Raw genomic sequence first — 19,897 nt, 5'->3', positions numbered from 1 at the left:
GACGGCCTGATTTTGGGTGGATTTGTGCTGCTATCTGGTGGTGGAGTGGGGCAGGTGGCAGTGCAGAGCAAATACATGGGTTTCCAGCTCCACTGGGAAACGTCACGCATCACCCCCCCTTTGCTGACTTGTCCTTAGAGGGGGTCTGGGCAGGGCGCCTGCTCCCAAAATTAACCCCACCCCCTTCTGATAAATCTAAAAATTTCAAGCTAACCTTTTAAACATGATTTTGTAATAGGTAATGCATGCATAAGGTAAGGAATAATAAACAATACAGGGGTCAGCTGACTGGCCAGTAGACCAGATCTGTCCCACCTGTTTTTCTGCTGTCCCCCATTAGCATTTTCTTTTTAATAGTGGGGGGAATAAAGAATATTTCCTAACACACGACATTCAAATTCAGTGTCAATCGAATAAAGTTTTACTTACACACAGCCATTCATTTGCATATTGTCTATGGCTGCTTTTTCAATACAGCAGCAGAGTCAAGAGACCAAACGACCCACAAAACCTAAAATATTTACTATCTGGCCCTTTACAGAAAAAAATTTACCAACTCCAGGTCTAGAGTGCTCCCCATTCATGTTCCCCCAAGCCCTCATTTCTCTTCCCCAGAGCCCATCATTTTGATAAGACCCTTGCAAGTCGCTTACACAGGCACAGAGTCATGTCTGTCCCCCCTCTTTTCACACAATAGGTAGAATATTATATACACAGTTCTGCACCTTGCCTTTTTTCATTTAATATGTTTTGGGGATAGTATATATCAATGCTTCTTATTCCTTTATACAGCTGTATAACATTCCAACTTCAGGATGGACATTTCTTTTTTAACTCATCGCTCGTTGAATTTTGAGATAATTTTAATTTTGGGGTAATACAAACTGCTGTTGTGTGCATCAGAGAACTTAAGTCTTTGCTCATAAGGGCCAGTAGACCTGAGGGGTCAATTTCTGGGGATCGAATTGCTAGGTCAGGGGTGTCTGTGTGCTGCATTTTGATAGCTCATGCCAAAATTGCCTTCCACCAAGGCCATGCCCATTTAAACTCTCAGAACTTTTGAGAGTGCCAGTTGCCTCACACCCTTGCCAACAAAGAGTGTTATCGAGTGTTTTGTTCTTTGCCAATCTGATAGGTGGTTTTAATTTGCATTTCTCTTACTGTATTTCATTGAATCTAAGATATCATTGATTGTACCATCCATCCTGATTCCAGAGATGTTTGAATATAAAAATTTGCATCTTAGAATCACTGAAATACAATATGTTGAGTGAGATTGGGTATCTTATCACATTTCCTTTCTCTGCACATGTTCTTTTCTGATTTTGGGGGGGAGGCAGGACAGTAATGGTTAAGAGTTTAGGGTTCAAATCCCAGCTCTGCCACTTACAAGCATGTGACTTTGGGCAAGTTACTTAATCTTTCTGTGTCTCAGTTCCCTCATCCGTGAGATGGGAACCTAACTCATAGGGTCATTGTGAAGATTAAATGAATTAATATATGCAAAACACTATGTTCCTGGAACATACTAAATGCTCCATACACGTTTGCTATGATTATCATCTTTCCTTTGGGATCTCTTTTTCTTAATGAGTTGCAAGGGCTCTTTATAAATTAAGGAAACATCCTTTTGGTTTTCCCCCCATCCCAGACCCCTGGTTTTTACTCCTTTTTCATTGACCACAAAACAGATGATACAAAGTTCAGACATTATAGAAATAAATTGTATACGAAGAAGCCAATGGAAATGACCCAGATGTCCACCAATATAGGAATAAATTAATTGTACCATTACCCCCTACCTACCCAGTCCTATCCCTTTTTGGTTGTGTATTTTAGCAACTACATCGAACATTAAATATCTTAATGCTATACTTCAGACACACCCCAGGGGGGCATAACTCCATGTATGTGCCATGAAATGCCACGAACAAATGTGTCGCACATCCCATCCACCACAGACCCCTCCCCAGGGATTCTCTGTCTTCTGGGTCCCATGACCCTTCCCGTCAACGGTTCCTCAGCTTTACTTTCTGTAGTTTGTATTATAAAAACTATAGCATGAATTTGGGGTTTTTTCTTAACTATGAATTGGAAATATAAACATAAAACTTTATAATGTTATCCACAACCTCGCTACTCAAAGTGTGGTCTGTGCCTCGGCATCGGCATCCCCTAGGAGGCTGTGGGAAATGCAGGATCTCAAGCACCCCTCACCCCTACAGAATCAGAATCTGCATTTAAACAAAACTGCTAGTGATTTACCTGCACATTAGAGTTTGAGAAGTATTGCTCTAAAAAATGATATTGTAGGTCTTGTAAAGTATATTGCATTTTTTACATTTTCAATATACTTTTTCAAGCTATTCATGCCTTTCACATCTCAGAGATTCCAGAACTCCCCGGATGTTTTCCCACCTTGTTGAGAACAGTGTTCTTGAGTGAATGCTGTGGAACAGTCCAAGTCCATATATCTCTTTCCTGGAACACTGTGCCAGCTTCCTTGGCTGTAGATAACAACTTACTTTTAAGAGCAGTTTAAGCAGTAATGACATTTATTATCACGTCTTAAGAAGCTTATAGGTAGGTAGCCCTGGGATTTGTTCAACTGCTCAACTACATCATCCAGGTCCTATCTAGCTCTTGCCATCTTTCTGTGCTGTCATCTTTGTTGTGTTGGCTTTTCAGCCTCAGGCTTGTGCCTCATGGTATCTATATGATTGCCACAGCTCCAACCATCATAACCTCATATATAGGAAGGAGGAAAGGGGACAAAAAAGGCTTTCTCCCCAGCTATTTTCATGAGAGAAACTTTCCAAACACCTCCTCCCCAACTCCACTGACCAGAAAGAACTAGATCACAGGCACACCCCTGGACCAACCACTGGCAAAAGGAAATGGCAGTGCCTGTGATTGGCTTGTATTCACACCTGGACGTTCAGCCTCCTAAGCAAAATCAGGCTTCTGTGAGCACGGAAGGTCATGACTGGACTGGCAGTCAGCAGTGTCCAACACACCTCCTCTCTGGACCCCTCCCCTCCAGTCTTGCTCCGCCCAATTCAATTTCCTTGAGGCAGCCAGGCTGCACTTTGTAAAAATGCAAACCCGCCTACGTTTTGCTTCAAACTTTCCAGTCTTCAGCTCCCTCACCACACAGGAAACATCAAGTGCCCCAGACTTAAAAGAACTGGATTACAAACCTGAATTTACTCCTTTCTTGTGTGACCCTAGGAAGGCCATCTTACTCCACCGAGTCTCAGTTTCCACATCTGACAAATGTGGAGATAACAACAGCTACTTTGCAAGGGTCATTGAGGAAATAATAATAATAATATTGTAGTAATAATGGCAGCAGCTAATACTTATATTAGCACTCGCTCTGTGTCAAGCCATTTTCTAAATTCTTTAGTTCTATTAGCCATTTTAATCTTCCCACGAATCCGATAAAACAGGACTCACATCCGCAACAGCTGAAGCTACCAGCTCAAGGGCAGAGAGGGAATGGGGCGCAGGGGCCAGAAGAATCCCGCTCTGGGGACTGGCGGCGACCGCCGGGGAGGGGGCGGAGCCTCTCCGAGAGCGCTTTAGTACGGGGAGGACTACAACTCCCAGCAGGCTCCGCGACCCCGCTGGACTATAATTACCAGCATGCCTCGGGCTGCCGTGCTTAATCTAGTCTTCCTGCGAGGCGCTCTGTGTAGGAATTCGCTTTATCGTCAATTTGCTTGACAGAAATTCCCCACGGGAACCACGGAATCTACGCAAGTAAACATTTATGAGCATCATGGATAAGAGGCTTGTGTTTTAATCGTCACTTCTCCACCTGTTATCTCTGAGTCTGTTTTCTCACCTCTAAATTGGGGATATTCCTAGGAGTTGTGGCACAGAGTTGTGAGGATTAAAAGGTGGATATGACAGCTTGGTAAATGTCAGCTCTTCTAGTGTCCCCTTCTCTCTCGGTGCCAAAGCGTTTATCAACGCATTTTATCCCCACAGCAACCCTATGAGGTTGATACCGTCATCCCCCTTTTCAGAAGGGGAAATTGATGCCAGGAGAGGCTCAAGTCCCTTGCCTCAAGTCACACAGCAAAGTGAGTGCTGAAGGAGGACTCGAACCCAGAAAATTTCACGCCAGAGGTGAGTCCACCTTAGGAGCCCAAATGCTTCCCACTTGCTGTATGACTTTTTACAGTGACCCAAAGTCCAGGGCAAATATCTTCTGTGCTCTTCAAGGTAAACTTGAATCACGTGATACACGGAATAATGTCAAGATGATTCCATGTGGCCAGTGCTGGGAAGAAGATGCACGTGGCACTTGGAGCGTCAATTATGGCTGAATTTGACCTGGTGGAAGAAATCAAGGAAAGTTTCCCTGAGCGGGCAATGACTGGGAACAGCACAGGCAATGGCCGTGAGGAGGGAGAGGACATGTGTTCCAGAGGCCTTGAAAAGGGCCAGTGTAACTGGAGACCTCTCTGACCTCTGACCTCTCCAGCAAGTCTGACCTCTGACCTCTCCAGCAAGTCTCAGAGGTGCAGGCAGTGCCAGGGAAGGGGGAAAGTGAGGCACCCAGGGTGCAGATTTTAGGGAGGCTCGCATTTGAAGGGTGGTGCAAGTGCAGAGCCTGGATCGGAGAGTGAAAGCCTCCTTAAATTTGGCGCCCTAGACCCCTCACTGACTCCATCCTAGTCCTGGCCTAGGTGCAGGGCATTGTGGGTAGGGTGGTTAACCATCCTGGTTTGCCCTGGAGATTCCTGGTTGTTGTCCCAGTAAGGTCATACTAGGCCCCCTTTCAATCTGCTGATTGTCATTGTTGGATGATAATTCTTTGGTCACTCAATTTGTAGAGTCTGTATTTTATCCCATGGGAATGGGGAGCTACTGAAAGGTTTAGGTGAATGGAACATGGGGGCAAGAATGGAGGCTGCTGGGATCATCCAAGTGGGAGACAAGTGGATGGAGTAGAGAGATGCTTAGGAGGCATTCTGTCAGAACAAGGTGATGAATTGGATGCACTGGGTGAAGGCTTCCAGCTTCCTTGTTCCTCTGTATTGAAAGTCCTGGTCATTTCTCAGCCAGTGTTCAGCTGTGTTGCCTTGAGGCAATCCTTTCACCTCTCTCAGCCTGTTTCCATATCCATATAAGAGCTTCTCAGACCATTTGTCATAGAGGACTCACTTCTTGGATTTAACATTTGCAAGTATATGTTTCCAGGGCCTTTGCACATGCCATTCCCTCTACCTCCTTCTCATCATTCAGGTCTCTGTTGAAATGTGACTTGCATAGGAGGCCCTCCCTGACCACTTCTTCCCTGGTTTACTCTCTATCCTATTATAGTTATGTTTTTCCCTATTTGTTTATTTGCTTCCTATCTCCGACTAAAATCTAAGCCCATGAGAGCAGGAGCTTGCTTCTTCAGGGATGTATATCCATCCCCAGCACCTATGACAGCATCTGGCACATAGTAGATGCTTAGTAAATATTTGTTCGATGGAATGAATGGATTGAGTGAAAGAGTGAACGAATGAATGAATGAGTGAATGCTTTCCCTGCCACCTTAATGCCCCAAATCATTTAGCTGCCCTTCTACAAGCCCCTTCTGGCCTGGGAGCATCGATCTTGGAAGCAAGACATCTGGCTTGGGTTCAAATTCTGACTCAGTCATTTTACAGCTGAGTTTAGATAAATGGCTTAACCCCTCTCGCCTTCATGTTTCACTTTAAGCCCGACCTGGTAGAGATGTTGTTGTGAGGATCCAACTAGATAGGAAAATGCCCCAGGCAAAATGGTGCTTTTTATTCTTTTTATTTATTTATTTTTGCAGTACGCGGGCCTCCTACTATTGTGGCCTCTCCTGTTGCGGAGCACAGGCTCCGGACGCGCAGGCTCAGCGGCCATGGCTCACGGGCCCAGCCGCTCCGCGGCATGTGGGATCTTCCCGGACCCGGGCAGGAACCCGTGTCCCCTGCATCGGCAGGCGGATTCTCAACCACTGCGCCACCACGGAAGCCCAAAATAGGTGCTTTTTAAAAATATTATAAACTTGCATCTATTTATTTATTTATATTTATTGAAGTATAGTTGACTTACAATATTGTGTTAGTTTCAGGTGTACAGCATAGTGATTCAGGTTTTTGGGTTTTGGTGGGGTTTTTTTTGCAGATTATATTCCATTATAGGTTGTGACAATAGGCGCTTTTTAGAAGCTTTCTTTTCTTTTTCTTTCACAGTCACACCCTTCCAAGTCTGATCCCCCTTGCCCTCCCCACCAAGCACCTCAATACCTCCCTCGCACCAGAGCCTGGAGGGCCTTGCAGGTTGCTGGGCCCTCACGCACGCAAACATTTCCTCTCTCTAAAAGGGCAGGAAAAAATACCTTCCCGGCAACTGGTCGCGCAGTCCGCGGAGCGGGCGTCAGCGGAGGCGTCTGCGTGTGCGCACACGCATGCGCAGAAGAGCCCGGAGAACGGGTGGGGGGTGAAGAAGGGGCCGGCCTTTGAGCGACAGCGACGCAAGATGGCAGCCACCACGGGCTCGGGTGAGCGGGGGCGCCGGACCCGGCCGGCCGAGGGGGCATGGGCTCGGGCCGGGGGCCGGGGACCCGCGAAGGCCCTTGCTGCGGGGCCAGGGCCTCTGCGATGCCTCTGTCCCCTGGGCACCGTGGCGGCGACCCAGGCGGCCTGAGTGGGGAGGAGGAGCAGGCGGTGGCCGGAAGCACGGGCGGGGGCCTGAGGGGCCTGTGGGGCCTGTGGGCGGCGCGGCGAGGCCCAGAGGCTCCCCCGGGCGGCGTGAGGGCCCTGCTGAGAGGAAGGGCCGGGTCCCGCGGCGCAGCGGAGCGGCCAGAGCGGGTGAGGGGCGAGCCCAGAGGCACTGCCGAGGAGATCGGGGCTGGTGGCTCTTTAGGGGAGATCGAGGGGTCCCCTTGAGAACGAGGAGGCGCCCCAAAATGGATGGAAGTTCTTTATTTGGGTGCTGGGTGTCTGGGTGGGGGGAGGAGCCTTGGGATGTCCTTTTGGCGGGGACTTCGGAGAAGCCCCTCAGGATGGATGAGGGAAGAAAACAGCATCCTGAGGGGTGACTGAGAGGATCCCCCATTGGTAAAGGGCAGGGCTCCAGTGTTCGTTTGGGGGATTGGGTTAGCTGAGGAAATTTTTATGTTGATTAGAAAGGGGGAGTCTTGGGGTGGCTACTTTGGGGGGGATGAAGGGCATCTCCATAGGATACATGAGAAGAGGAAAGGGATTTTTCAGATTCCAGAGGGATTTGGTTGGAGCAGCTGGAAGTGAAATGACCCCATCGTTACCAGGCCCCTAGTTTTGGAGGTAGATGTTAGGTTTTAGGAGGCAAGCTCCGAGCAGGGCGGTTAGTGGAAGCTTGCGATATTGGGTGAAGAACAGATGAGTTGGGAGCCCTGGAGGTGTCTGTCTGGGGAAGGGAGCCCCATGCAGTGGGTGAGAGTGGGAAAAGGTCAGGTTTCAGAGATGTTCTCTTTAGAGAAGAAAAATCTCCTTTGTTGGGTGAGGAAAGCGTACCCTAGGAGTGTCTGTTTTATGGAGACTGTCTCTCTCCCACTCTTTCGGGTGTTGGTAACATATGGGAGTGCAGCTCAGCAGTTCCCCAGTGGCTGGATGGGTTATGGGGAGAGGAACAAATAAAATGGGAAGTTTTGGGTGACTGGAGAAGAAAGCTGAGGTACAAGAGGGAAGGAGGGGGCTGCGCTGTGGGCCAGGGGGAGTTCTTCCAGGCCCTGGTAGGTAAAGGGAAGGAGCATTGATTTTGAGACTGGATTCACTGCTCAGTGTTCCTGAGATGCACCAGAGGATCAAATCCTGAAGGGTCTGTTTCAGAGCTAACACTCACAGCTGGGCATCAGGGGATGGACTCAGGTGGCCTTCTGGAAGAGGCAGGGTGATGATTGCGTGGGGAAGGTCCCGCAGAGGGGCTGATGAGGCAAGAGAGTCGGATTCTGGAAGTGCAGAATTTGGGAGTAACAGAGTGTCCCCCTTTTGGTGAGGAGGGTGTCCCCTGAGGTGCCTGGCAGTGAAATTGGCCAGTGAAGTCCTCCCAGAAGAGGTGACAGTGGGTGACGGCTGATGGAGGAAATGAACAGGCCCACCTGCCTGGGTACTGAAATCCTCCAGCTGTTTAAGGCCGCAGCAGCACTGTTAGGAGAGGGTTGGTGACCCAAAGCGAGCAGGGTGAGGGGAGTCTGTCTTTCCAGGATGTTACTCCTCTAGTATCCCAAGGGGCCATCTTTGTTTGATTGTTAGAGTGGGAATAGAAGGAATTGGAAGTAGGGGATCTGACTGAAGTCACCTACCCCAAGCTGCCTTTTACACTTAAAGCAGTGGGGTCTTCCTGGAGGATGAGGAAACCACACATCTTTTTCCTAGGTTTGGTTTCAGTTGGAACAGTGCTGAGTCAGTTCATTTACAAAGAGACTGCTACAGACATTCTCAGAAGAGAGAGGCTGAGTCAGGCCAGACTGCTGTGGGAAACGTCTCATGAGACTAACACCCCTGCCAGGTTGCTCTGAACTGGGGGTACACTGTGCCTGCAGCAGCCAGCGTTGTGATGGCTTTGCAGCTCAGCCCCTTGGCAATCACTTGAGATTGGCTACCTGTAATCCGGTTTAACAGCTCCTTAATTCTAACTTCTTGAAGCCCTGCCAGTTGAAGAGTGCTTCATAAATGCTGTGGTGGTCAGATAAACCATCGTCAGCTGCTGTCTAGTGGCATACAAGAGCACTTGGCATGGTTTAGATAACATGGAAGAGGTTTTGAGGTGCCTTAAAATGGGCTTCCCAGGGGCTTCCCTGGTGGCGCAGTGGTTGAGAGTCCACCTACCAATGCAGGGGACACGGGCTCGTGCCCCGGTCCGGGAAGATCCCACATGCCGCGGAGCGGCTGGGCCCGTGAGCCATGGCCACTGGGCCTGCGCGTCCGGAGCCTGTGCTCCGCAACGGGAGACGCCACAACAGTGAGAGGCCCGCGTACTGCAAATAAATAAATAAATAAATAAGGGGCTTCCCAGAACTCCTTTGTCTGTTTATTCAGCAGGTATTTATTAAGAATTTGCTGTGTCCCATTGTGAATAGTGAACAAGATGGACATAGCCCTTGTCCTTGAGGAGCTTCTATTCAAGTCAGAAGCCCATTAAAGGAGTAAATAATTAAGATTTCAGATAACAGTAAATGCTATGAAGGAAATTGTGTGATGTAGTATCTGGAGAGGTGGTCAAGGAAGGCTCCTCCAAGGGGGGGTATTTGAACTGAGACAAATGATGGAAGGAGCCAACAGTGTGCGTCACAGGCAGGGGACGGGGAGGCTGAGTGGAAAGGCCCTGTGGCAGGACTGAGCTTGGCATGTTGAAAGAACAAGCTAAAGGCCTCCGTGTGCAAGGGAGGCTTGTTAAAGAGATGAGTTGGAGAGAGAGATGAGTTTGGATTTTATTCAGTGTGGAAGAAAGCCATTGAACAAGTACCTGGTCTGAAGTAAACGTTCAGTAAATGTTTGTTGAATGAATGAATGAGAGTCTTAAAAAGAGAGGAATGACAAGATCTGACCATTGCTCCCAGGCAGTAAGAGGAGTGCAGAGTGCTAAGGGAGGGAGCAGAAAGATCATATTTGGGTTAAACTAAAATGAGTGTACAGGCCTCTCTGCTTTCTAACCCTGAGAAGTCTTTCAGGTGTGGTCAGGGGCCCTGAGGCCTTCCTTAGGTTTAGAACAAACCTCTTGATTAATCTGTGCCCCTGGTTGCCAGGAAACAGCTGTGAAGCCTTTGAGTTCCTGTAAGGGCTGAACTTAGTTTTTTGTGGTCACTGCTTTCAACACTTGGTGACAGCAGCTTCCCACCTCCTTTGCTTCTGCAGTGTGTGATCTCCTCATAGATCTTAGAGGGGTGGAACTGTGGAAAACCCACTGGAATCCTCAGGATGCTTGTGTTGTGACAGGTGACTTCCTCCTGCCTTGGCCAGGATTGCAGGGCCTCAAAGAGTAGCCCTTGGCTGCCAGATCTTTCCTCTCACCCAGCATCCCACAGGCTGCCCTGACAGTAAACCAGAAATGGAGTGCCAGCAAAGTAAGCCCTTTACATTTTAAATTTGCATACGTTGGAGTGGCTGCATACACTCACTCCTCTTATGAACATTTAACCAGATGGGCAGTGGAGGTTAGTAGTCTTCCATTCCATTCAAGGGAGTTGCCTAGAAAGAGCTGGAGCTGGCAGATGAGAACCGGTAGTCTCTTAGCTGGTCTCGTTCACGTGTGTCTCACTGTGAGCATCTTCTTGTGCCAGTTGTAGCTAAGTGCCTTTTGTACAACATGGGCCCTGCTTTCATGAGAACTTCTTCATGTTGTACGCAGCTGAAGAAACAGCAGTCTGCTCTAGTGATGGAGGGGAAACGCTTTGTTGGGCCACTACAATCTATTGTTCCTCTTATGGATTGCCAGGGTCAATTTGATGATCATGATTTTCCCTTCACAATAACTTTAAAACCACCCTCTTCCCCCCACCATATTCTCTTCCTCCCTCCCTCTCTCTCAGCTGAAGTGTAGCTCTACAGTAGTTTGATAAATGTAGAATAGAGGATATAAAGTCAGAAATCCTTTCTTTCTTTCTTTCTTTCTTTTTTTTTTTAAAGAGTAGACACCTTTATTTATTTATTTTGGGCTGCATTGGGTCTTTGTTGCTGCGCACGGGCTTTCTCTAGTTGCAGTGCTCGGGCTTCTCATTGCAGTGGCTTCTCTCGTTGCGGAGCACGGGCTCTAGGCGCACGGGCTTCAGTAGTTGCAGCATGTGGGCTCAGTGGTTGCAGCATGCGGGCTCAGTAGTTGCAGCTCACGGGCTCTAGAGCGCAGGCTCAGTAGTTGTGGCTCACAGGCTTAGTTACTCTGCAGCATGTGGGATCTTCCCGGACTAGGGATCGAACCCGTGTCCCCTGCATTGGCAGGCGGATTCTTAACCACTGCGCCACCAGGGAAGTCCCAGGAATCCTCTCTTTAATTCTGAAAGGCCCCAGGGAAGTATAGAGCAGCACATTTGGTGAAGTAGAGATGTTAACACTGTTACTTTTATATTACGTAAAGTGGTTTAGAGGTTTCCTAGTACTTCGACTTAACCTGCTATGTCATCTCATCCAACTCTCCACAACCTAGTGAGCTCACCAGGGGAAGTATTGGCCCCCCAATATTCCTGAAGGAGACTGACGGCTGCCTGAGGAGTGGTGACACTCAGATTAGAGCCCAGGGGGTTTTGACTCCAGTTCCTTCCCCAACCTGCTCCAGTGCCTTAGGAAGGAAATGGAAAGGCATGGATTCAGGCATGTGCTCTTCCTCAGTCTTGGCGTATTTAATCTTGATGAGAGAACAGGCTTTAATGAGAAGTGTCTGCCACCTGTAGCAGGAACTCTTTTTACAGCATCCCTGGCCACATTTTACCCATTCTGGGTAATGTGCTGTCTGATGAGAGTGAAGGCCACTTCTTGCTCTTGCTTATACTTTACACTCAATAACTCAACACTCGTTGGGCTTAGGGCCCCCTCATGTCATGTACAAAGTCAGTCCTTGTCTTCATTGACATGCAAGCCCTTCAGACTTCTTTTTAAGCTGCACTTCTAAGGCTAACTATGGGTAGACACTGTATTAAATACATCATCTCGTTTCTGACAGCAACGCTTTGAAGCAGGTATCTATTGTGAAGGTGAGGAAACTGAGGCCCAGAGAGGAGAAATGATTTGCCTGAAGCTCAGAGCCAGTGACTTGCAAACCAGGGTACAGAACTGGGACAGCTCTGCTCCAGGACATATGCCCTTGTCCATATTAGCATTTTTCCAGCCCCCCGTTGCCTGTTCTCCAGCTAGGCATCTCAAGTTCCTTCAGCCATTGGCAGGTCTGTTGACATTCCTGCCTTGGCGGATTAGTTCTTTCATGGGTGGATAGTAATGACACCAAGTATGATTCTTTCTTCATTGTCACGTTCACCCCATACAAGTTCAGTAGGTGTAACCCCAAAATAGATGGCAAATCCTCCTTCTCTCCATTGGCATTATTGTCGTTCTTGTCCTACCAGTACCACCTTTCTCTTGCCTAAAAGACTACAAAAGCCTCCTGCTTCCAGTCTTGCCCTTTTCTAATCCATTCTCTGTAGAGGAGGCAGAATGGTTTTCTACAGACAAGAAAACAGAAACTGCCACTCTCTGCAGAAAGCCCTTCCTGCTGCACTTAGAATAAAATCCATCTCTTTTCCGTGGCCCACAAGGGCTTCCATGGCCTTGGCCTTGCCTACCCCTGAGCTCGCGTGATGTGCACACCTGTGCCCTTGCTCTTCCCGTTTTAGGAATGCTCTGCCTGCCTGTGACTGCCTGCTTCTCCTTCTTCAGGTCTCAGCTCTCCAGAAAGTCCATCCCTGCCCACCCCTTTCAACATAGTCTTCTCACATCTCTGTTCTGTTCTGAAGTGCATAACCTTATCTGAAGGTTTCTTGTTTGTTTTTCCACATTTCTGTGCCTTTGCAGTAGGGCAGGAATAATCCTTGTTCTCTGCTATGTCCCTAGCACCCACATAGTCCCTGACATAGAGTAGGTGCTCAATAAATATTGAATGTTGCAGTGAATTAATCCAGGGTCTCATCTTGATGTAGCCAAATATATAAATTTACATATTTGGAGAAACATTGTATCTGATAGGGCAGAAGCAAAAGTGCCTGTTCAGCTTTTCAAAAAGGAAAGCTCTTGTCCTGATAAGTTGGCATTTATAGACGGACTTCAGCACACAATTAACTCTTTCTCTCCTTCCCTGACTGTCCTGAGGCACTTACCACACCTTATTCTTTGTCTCCACCCCTTTCAGAGAAAATTTGATCTTTGGCCTTGGTCACCCTAGCAGCAGAGAAACACAGGGTCTTGCATCTTGTCACCAGCTGTTTGTTGTCACATTGTCTAGACTGTAAAGAATGATAGATTGCCGCTGTTTCTTCCCCCAGATCAGTGATTCTCAAACTAGTATATATTAGTATCACCTGGGGGGCTTGTTAGATTGCTGGGCTCCACCCTCAGTTTCAGATTCGATAGTTCTGTGGTGTAATGTAGTGTAGTGTTCTGGTGTGTGGCCTGAGAATTTACATTTCTAGCCGGTTCCCAGGTGATGTGTAGGCTGCAGGTCTGGGGACCATACTTGGAGAATCATTGTTGTGTAGAAGGAGAGAAGAAATATGCTCCTCTGGACAGGCCCTAACCAGGCACCCAGACTGCACTGCACTTGCCAGTTGCTCAGAAACAAAAGTTACCTGCCCCTGACTTTATGCCCACTTTTCGAGAACGTTTAATCCAGGTGCATCACCTTCCAGGCCTCCTTATTTTCAGAATGGTAGCAGCACCAGACTCCTAGCTCAGTTCACTGTCTTCCCTGAATGGGCAACCAGACCAGTTTCAACTAGCAGCTTTCTTTCCCGGAGAAACCTGTGAGGCTCTGCCATTTTAAATCAAGACCCAGGCCAGGCCAGGGTTTTCCAAGATTGGCATGCTGTAATAGCCGCTGCTTTGTGGCAGTGCTTTTCCCAAAAGGATGTTTTAAAGGGCTTCAAAATCCTTTTTGTACCACAAATATTCTAATATGTTGCTGTGTTTCAAATTACTGCATTAAATGTTTTACTAGGACATGGTGTAAAACCCTATCAAATATTCATACTTTTTTAACCTGGTTGTCATATTTTCTTTGTAATATCCTGCAGCTGCTGACTTTTCAGTTTATATTTAGCCAGGAGAAAAACTGGCTGACTTTTGATACTGACACAAATCCAGGAAAAATCCTTCTGGAGAGAAGAATTCTGAAGTAACAGGAACAAATGTTTTCTTTTTAAAAATCTTGGGTTACTGCGTTATTTTAGCACCTTGGTAGAGTTATCTTAACATTTTCATAGCTAACCTTTTAATAGTTATAGTTTATTAAGATTAACAAGAGTCCATTTTTACATCCTCTATTGCCTCTTGAAGCTGTTCCTTCAGCTGCCTTTTAGGTGTCAGATTAACACACAAGTTTTAGGAACCTTAAAATTTAGCTTGATTCAATGGCTTCAAGTGCCATAGGAAGAAAATATGTTAGGATATCACTGCGTTTTTCTGATCTGTTATGCTTCTGGTTTTTGACATATCTGGATTTAATTTTTAATATATTCACTGAAGTCTTTTGTTTAACGTGTCATGATTTTGAGCTTATTCTCTCCACTTGGGATGGAATGAAGTCCTCCCTGTGACTGATACACTCACAAGGTCTGCAGGAGCTCTGAACTCCACCAATATTTGGATTTATGTCCCTGGGGTAGCCCCTGAGGTTCTAGAACAAGGGTTATTTGGAGTCAAATGTTCTTGCTTTGTAGAAAATATTGGAGTTAGGCCATTTGGTGTTAAATGCTCTTGCTTTGTAGAAAATATTGATGTATTAACTTTGTATGCAGTTTCTAAATGGTTTGAAATATCAGTAACATGCTTTCATATATATTTTATGAAACAAAGTTCAATTTGTAATGAAGAATCCTTGACTTGTGTGGTGGGGGGAAAAAAACCAGTTTTCCCTCATTAAAAAAAAAGTTTCTCTAAAAGTCTTGATCACACTTCATTAAAAAATAAAACTACTTATCAAATTTTAATTATCTCAAAACAAAGAACCTTATCTTTGTTAAGGTATCTCAGTTATATGGTATCAGTGTCCAGTATTTTGGCCACAGTAGACCATATGAGAGGTTACAGTAGGAAAGGAAGAGGTACTGCCTTTTCTTCAATCAGGAAACATTTATTGAGTACCATTACATGCCAGGTAGCATACCAGATTCTGGGGAGGTAGGATTGAATGAGTCACAACTTTAACTTGAGAAGCTCCAAGAGTGAGTCAGACAACAAAAAAAAGAAAGAAAATGAAATTTAAAGAAAAAGAAAAGGTACAGCACAGACATTGTGTGAAGGTAAAGGAGCATGGGGTTGGGGGTAAGGGGGCTCTTAGAGGACCTCCACAGACTGCCCAGCTCCGAGTTGAAGATTTGTGTTTCTTCTTAAGATCATCATATTTAAAATTTAATGTATAACTTTTCTTGGGCTATTTGAAATCCATACTAAGCCCCTTTGATAATCTTTTTAATATTAGACTCCCTTTTAATAGTGCTATGAATGTTTCCCTGCTGTATTTCCAGAAATAAACCAGAGTTAGAATTTTGTGACGTTGAGCATTATTCATTCTGAAATAACATCCCTAGCTAACACCCGGCCACCATTCATTTATTCAGCAAGCGTTTGAGTACATGCTTTGGCAAAGCACTCTTTGACGTATTGGAAATTCAGCAGTGAACAAAACAGATGAAGTTTTATTCTCAGGGAGTTTATGTTCACATGGGAGAGACAGACAGTAAAAACTAATGAAGTGGAAGAGAATACACTTAAAATGTCAAGTGGTAATGATGCTGTGAAGAAAAATAAAGCAAGATAAGGGAATGGGAAGTTGGAGCTTAGATGAAGAATAAGGGAGCCAGCCAGCCAGCCAGCCATTCCCAGCTTGGGGACAGAGAATTCTGGGGTGAGGCAACATCAGGTGCAAAAGCAAAGTCAGGTTGCCTCTTCAGGAACTTCAAAAAGGATGGTATGGCTGAAGGAGGGTGAGGAGCAAGGGAAAGGGTGGCAGGAAATGATGTTGGAGAAACAGGTAGGGCTCTGTAGGTGAGGTAAGGAGTTTGGATGCTAGTTGTAAGGGAAAGCCAGTGGAGGGCTTTGAGAAGGGGAGTGATGGGATCTAACTTAACAGTGGTTGCAGTGGGAATGGTGAAGATGATTGTATTTGGGATATATTTGGAAATGGGTTAGGTATGGGATATAAGAGAAAGATCTCTTATCATAACTCCAAGATTTCTAGCCAGAGAAATCTGTTTGTGCTATATACTGAGATCGAAGAGTGGGTACTTTTTGTTTTTTGAGGAGTGCAAGGGAGTTTTGTTTGGAATTGTTTTAAGTTGGAGAGGCCTATGAGGCATATAAACGGAGATGTGTAGAAGGCAGTTAGTTGGAAATATAAACTGGAGAGTTATTAAGCTTCCTTGGTCTGGGTAAAATCACTTGGGGAGGGGGCAGGAAAGCAGCGGTCAGTGGGCTGTGCCCTGAGGCCTGGCAGCCAGTGTTTGCAGTCAAGGAGGTGAGGCCAATCAACTAGTGAGGTAGGAAGAGAGCCTGAGGCTAAGGGAAGAGAGTTACAGGAGGGAGTTATGGGTGCTGCTGAGAGCTCCAGGAACTTGAGGTAGGGGCTGAGAATTGACCACAGGATTTGGCTAGAGGGTGCTGCTTGGTGCCCCTGACAAGAGCAGTTTGGGTGAGTGACTAGCTAGAAAAGCCTGATTGGAGTAGGTGCAAGTAGAGTGAAGAATTGCAAACAAGGGGTCTAGACAGCCCTTTTGAGATTTTTTGCTAAAAATGAACAAAGAAATGAGTTGGTAGCTAGAAGGGGATATGGGATCAAGTGAGGGTTTTTGTATTTTATACTACGATGGATAGTACAGTGCCGATGAAGGTGATTCAATCTCTGTCCCAGGTATTACACAAAGTGCTTTTATAGGTTTTACCTCATTGGTTCTTCCTCACCACTTGTAGAGGCAAAGAGTATCGGGATCCCTGTTACGCTGAGGGTAGTCACCCAGCTAGATTGCTGGAAAGTTGCAGAGCATGGATTTGAGCCTAGGTTCCTGGTCTTAACCCTCTGCTGAGAGATTATAGAATTTTCTCTAAATTATATTCTGACTCTTATTTGTGGGAGGTAACTTCGCCATTCCTCTGACCAACCTTTTTAAAATAGAGTAGTCGGGACTTCCCTGGCGGTCCAGTGGTTAAGACTTCACCTTCCAGTGCAGGGAGTGCGGGTTCGGTCCCTGGTTGGGGAGCTAAGATCCCACATGGCTTGCGGCCAAAAAAAACAGAAGCAGTATAGTAACAAATTCAATAAAGACTTTTAGAATGGTCCACATCAAAAAAAAAAAAATCTTAAAAAAAAATAATAAAAATAGGTCAACCAGGTATCCTTACATTTGTGATTCTACTTCCGTGGCATCTAAAGATCGTTTATGTGAGTATACACATACGGGGAAGCATGGGTTGACTTTGTGTTTATCTTTTATAAAATGGAGTGTACATACCTTTTTATACTTTGCTCAGTTTTTTTATTTTTCAACGAATATTTATCTACAGACTACCATGTAAAGGCCAGTTGTTTTAATGTTTTTTTTATAAAAATGGGAACTATCACAACAGTCATGCAAATTAATATGTGCTGCCTTAAATCTCTTTAACATCCCACCTACCTCAGCTTATAAGAAGTTCGATAACTTGTTCCGTTGTCACAAGTATTTGCTCTAAGCAAATGCTTCTGGCTTTGTATCCTGAGATGTTAGTAGTAACACATCTCTAACCTGGCCTCTAATCCTTCAGCCCATCCTGAACATTACCTGGGAGATTTGCCTTATCTCTTGCCCTGCTCAGAGCCTTTTGCAGCTCCCCACTAATTACCCTCAGGATAAAGTCCTCTTAGTAACATGGCCCCACCTCTTTAGCTTTCATCACATTCAGAGGGGTCTATGACCCCCTCAAAGATTAAGAAACGTTGCCCTATGATTATATTTCTCTCATACGTTCTAATACTGTTTTGTTTTCTTGAACTTTGTATGTGTATCTTGTTTCCATAGTGAGACTTTATACTCTGATTGGGAAGCTCCTGTTTTTATTTCTTTCATAGCCCCAATAAGGTCTAGCATGGTGTTGGATAAGTGTTTGATAATTATTGTACTGAAAGAAAGTGTGTGTACATATATATTACTAACAAATTTATAGGTAGGGAAATTTTGACAAACAGGTAACAAGCGTAGCTAACATTTTAAAAAATTGCAGTCCTGAAATGTGTGGATTTTGCTTGTAAAGGTGGAATGAGCTCAGTTTTACACACATTAAACATGGTGAACCCTAGATGGTTCCTTACTAGATAGAGTTCAGTATACCAGCTAACCAGGTGCTAATCAGCCACTTCTATTTAAATATCAAAAAAAGCTAAATGAATCACTGCATAATTTGTAAATTTTTGCAGTTCCTGATTTCTGCTAGCTGTAGTTATTCCCCAGACTTCACTTTTAATCAATTTTTGAGTGAAAATAAAAGTTTATGGCTTAGGAAAAATGAATTAAAAAAGTTACAGTCCTCTTTAAAAGCTATCCAGGGACTTCCCTGGTGGCGCAGTGGTTAAGAAGCTGCCTGCCAGTGCAGGGGACATGGGTTCGATCCCTGGTCCAGGAAGATCCCACATGCCATGGAGCAACTAAGCCCGTGCGCCACAACTACTGAACCTGTGTGCTGCAACTACTGAAGCCTGTGTGCCTAGAGCCTGTGCTCCGCAACAAGAGAAGCCACCGCAATGAGAAACTCGCGCACCGCAACGAAGAGTAGCCCCCGCTCACCGCAACTAGAGAAAGCCCGCGTGCAGCAACAAAGACCCAATGAAGCCAAAAATAATAATAAATAAACAAATAAATAATTTTTAAAAATAAAATGAAAAAAAATAAAAGCTATCCACTTTGTGGACTTAAATTCTTCGAGATTTTGCTAAATAAAGGTTAACTGAGTACTTAACTGCCCAATGCCAGATTACAACGTTTAGCAACCTTTACTTACCCTTACCCTCAGAGGGTTTAAAATATCCTCTGAGCTAAACCTAGGATATTAGGGCTTAAAGGGATTTTTGAGAACAATTAGGTGACCTCGGATGTTGCAGAGTGGTGTCCCATAAGCAGAATCTGACCCATAGACATTTGGCCAGGGCAAAGGCGTGACTGTCCCCTTTAGAGAGGATGTGTATTCTCCAGCTCACCTCAGTTCTTAACACTTCCTGTTGTTTTGAGCCAGACATTAAAGAAATCTGCAAAGCCATACCACTCTTCTCACTAGTTTAATTCTGTTCTTTGGAAAATATAGTTATATGTTATTTATCTTAGCACATAATGGTTGATTGTGGTTAGTTGTAAATGAATTAAGTATTTTTATAATTTCTCAGTTTTAATTTTCTAATTTGGTCAATATCAATAGCTATAACCCACATAAACAAAGGCTCTTTGAAGTCTTCAATAATTTTTAAGAGTGTAAAAGGGTCTTGAGACCAAAAAAGCTGAGAACTGCTATTCAAATGGAATAAATGCTTATCATAATCAGTATATAGTACAATTATTCTGATATTCATATGTATATTCCAACTCCTGCTTGGAATATTTCTAGACTGCATAATAGATGCTGGCCAATCCAGAGTTTTTCATTTATTAAGCTGTTTTGATGCCTGTTTTATATTTGAATCAAATTGAATCATCCTGTAATGTCAGTACAGAAGTAACAATGAAAAGCTGACTTTGTCCTCTGTGGTGCTCATTTACTGTTCCAAATACTAACCTAAAATAAGTTTAAGTGACTCATTTGTTGTTGTGCAGTTGTGTATATGAGCTCTGCATGCTTTGTTTTTAAGTAATTAAATGTCTCTAATCCAATGGAAATACCTGTTGGAAGTGCAAGATTCATTACTAATATTTTCCCCTACTTCAGAAGTAAAAAAATCAAGCGTCAGAAAGATATGTTGAATTCACTACCTGTTTTGAAACTAATAGCAATGAGCTTGTGATATTTGGATTAAGGGGGACTTCCCTGGTGGTCCAGCAGTTAAGACTCTGCTTCCAGTGCAGGGGGCGCGGGTTCGTTGCCTGGTCGGGAAACTATGATCCCACTTGCCACGAAGTGTGGCCAAAAAATTAAATTAAAAAAAAAAGATTTCCTAATCAGACCTGGTTGTTAGATGAAGAGGGAACATTTCCACCTATAAGGATGTTCTTTGCTAAAGTTTACAA

At 45.1% G+C, this 19,897-nt stretch overlaps 1 protein-coding gene across 5 annotated transcripts in view; it reads left to right on the top strand.

The window, feature by feature from the left end:
* Window positions 1-6,380: 6,380 nt before the first annotated feature.
* The window catches only part of UBE2V1 (ubiquitin conjugating enzyme E2 V1), a 31,283-nt gene continuing 17,766 nt past the window's right edge, over window positions 6,381-19,897 (top strand). For 2 of the 5 annotated variants that reach the window (XM_067708440.1, XM_067708438.1), the window contains exon 1: window positions 6,381-6,538. In XM_067708440.1, coding sequence (XP_067564541.1) covers window positions 6,517-6,538 — 22 coding nt within the window. In that variant the 5' untranslated portion in view covers window positions 6,381-6,516. Of the gene's footprint in view, window positions 6,539-6,567; window positions 6,849-9,953; window positions 10,082-19,897 lie in introns of those variants that run through there. The other 3 variants (XM_067708439.1, XM_067708437.1, XM_067708441.1) reach the window with 3 other exon arrangements.

The sequence above is a fragment of the Pseudorca crassidens genome, chromosome 15 (assembly GCF_039906515.1).
Source record: "Pseudorca crassidens isolate mPseCra1 chromosome 15, mPseCra1.hap1, whole genome shotgun sequence".
Lineage (NCBI taxonomy): Eukaryota > Metazoa > Chordata > Mammalia > Artiodactyla > Delphinidae > Pseudorca > Pseudorca crassidens.
This window is presented reverse-complemented; position numbering and strand designations above follow the sequence as displayed.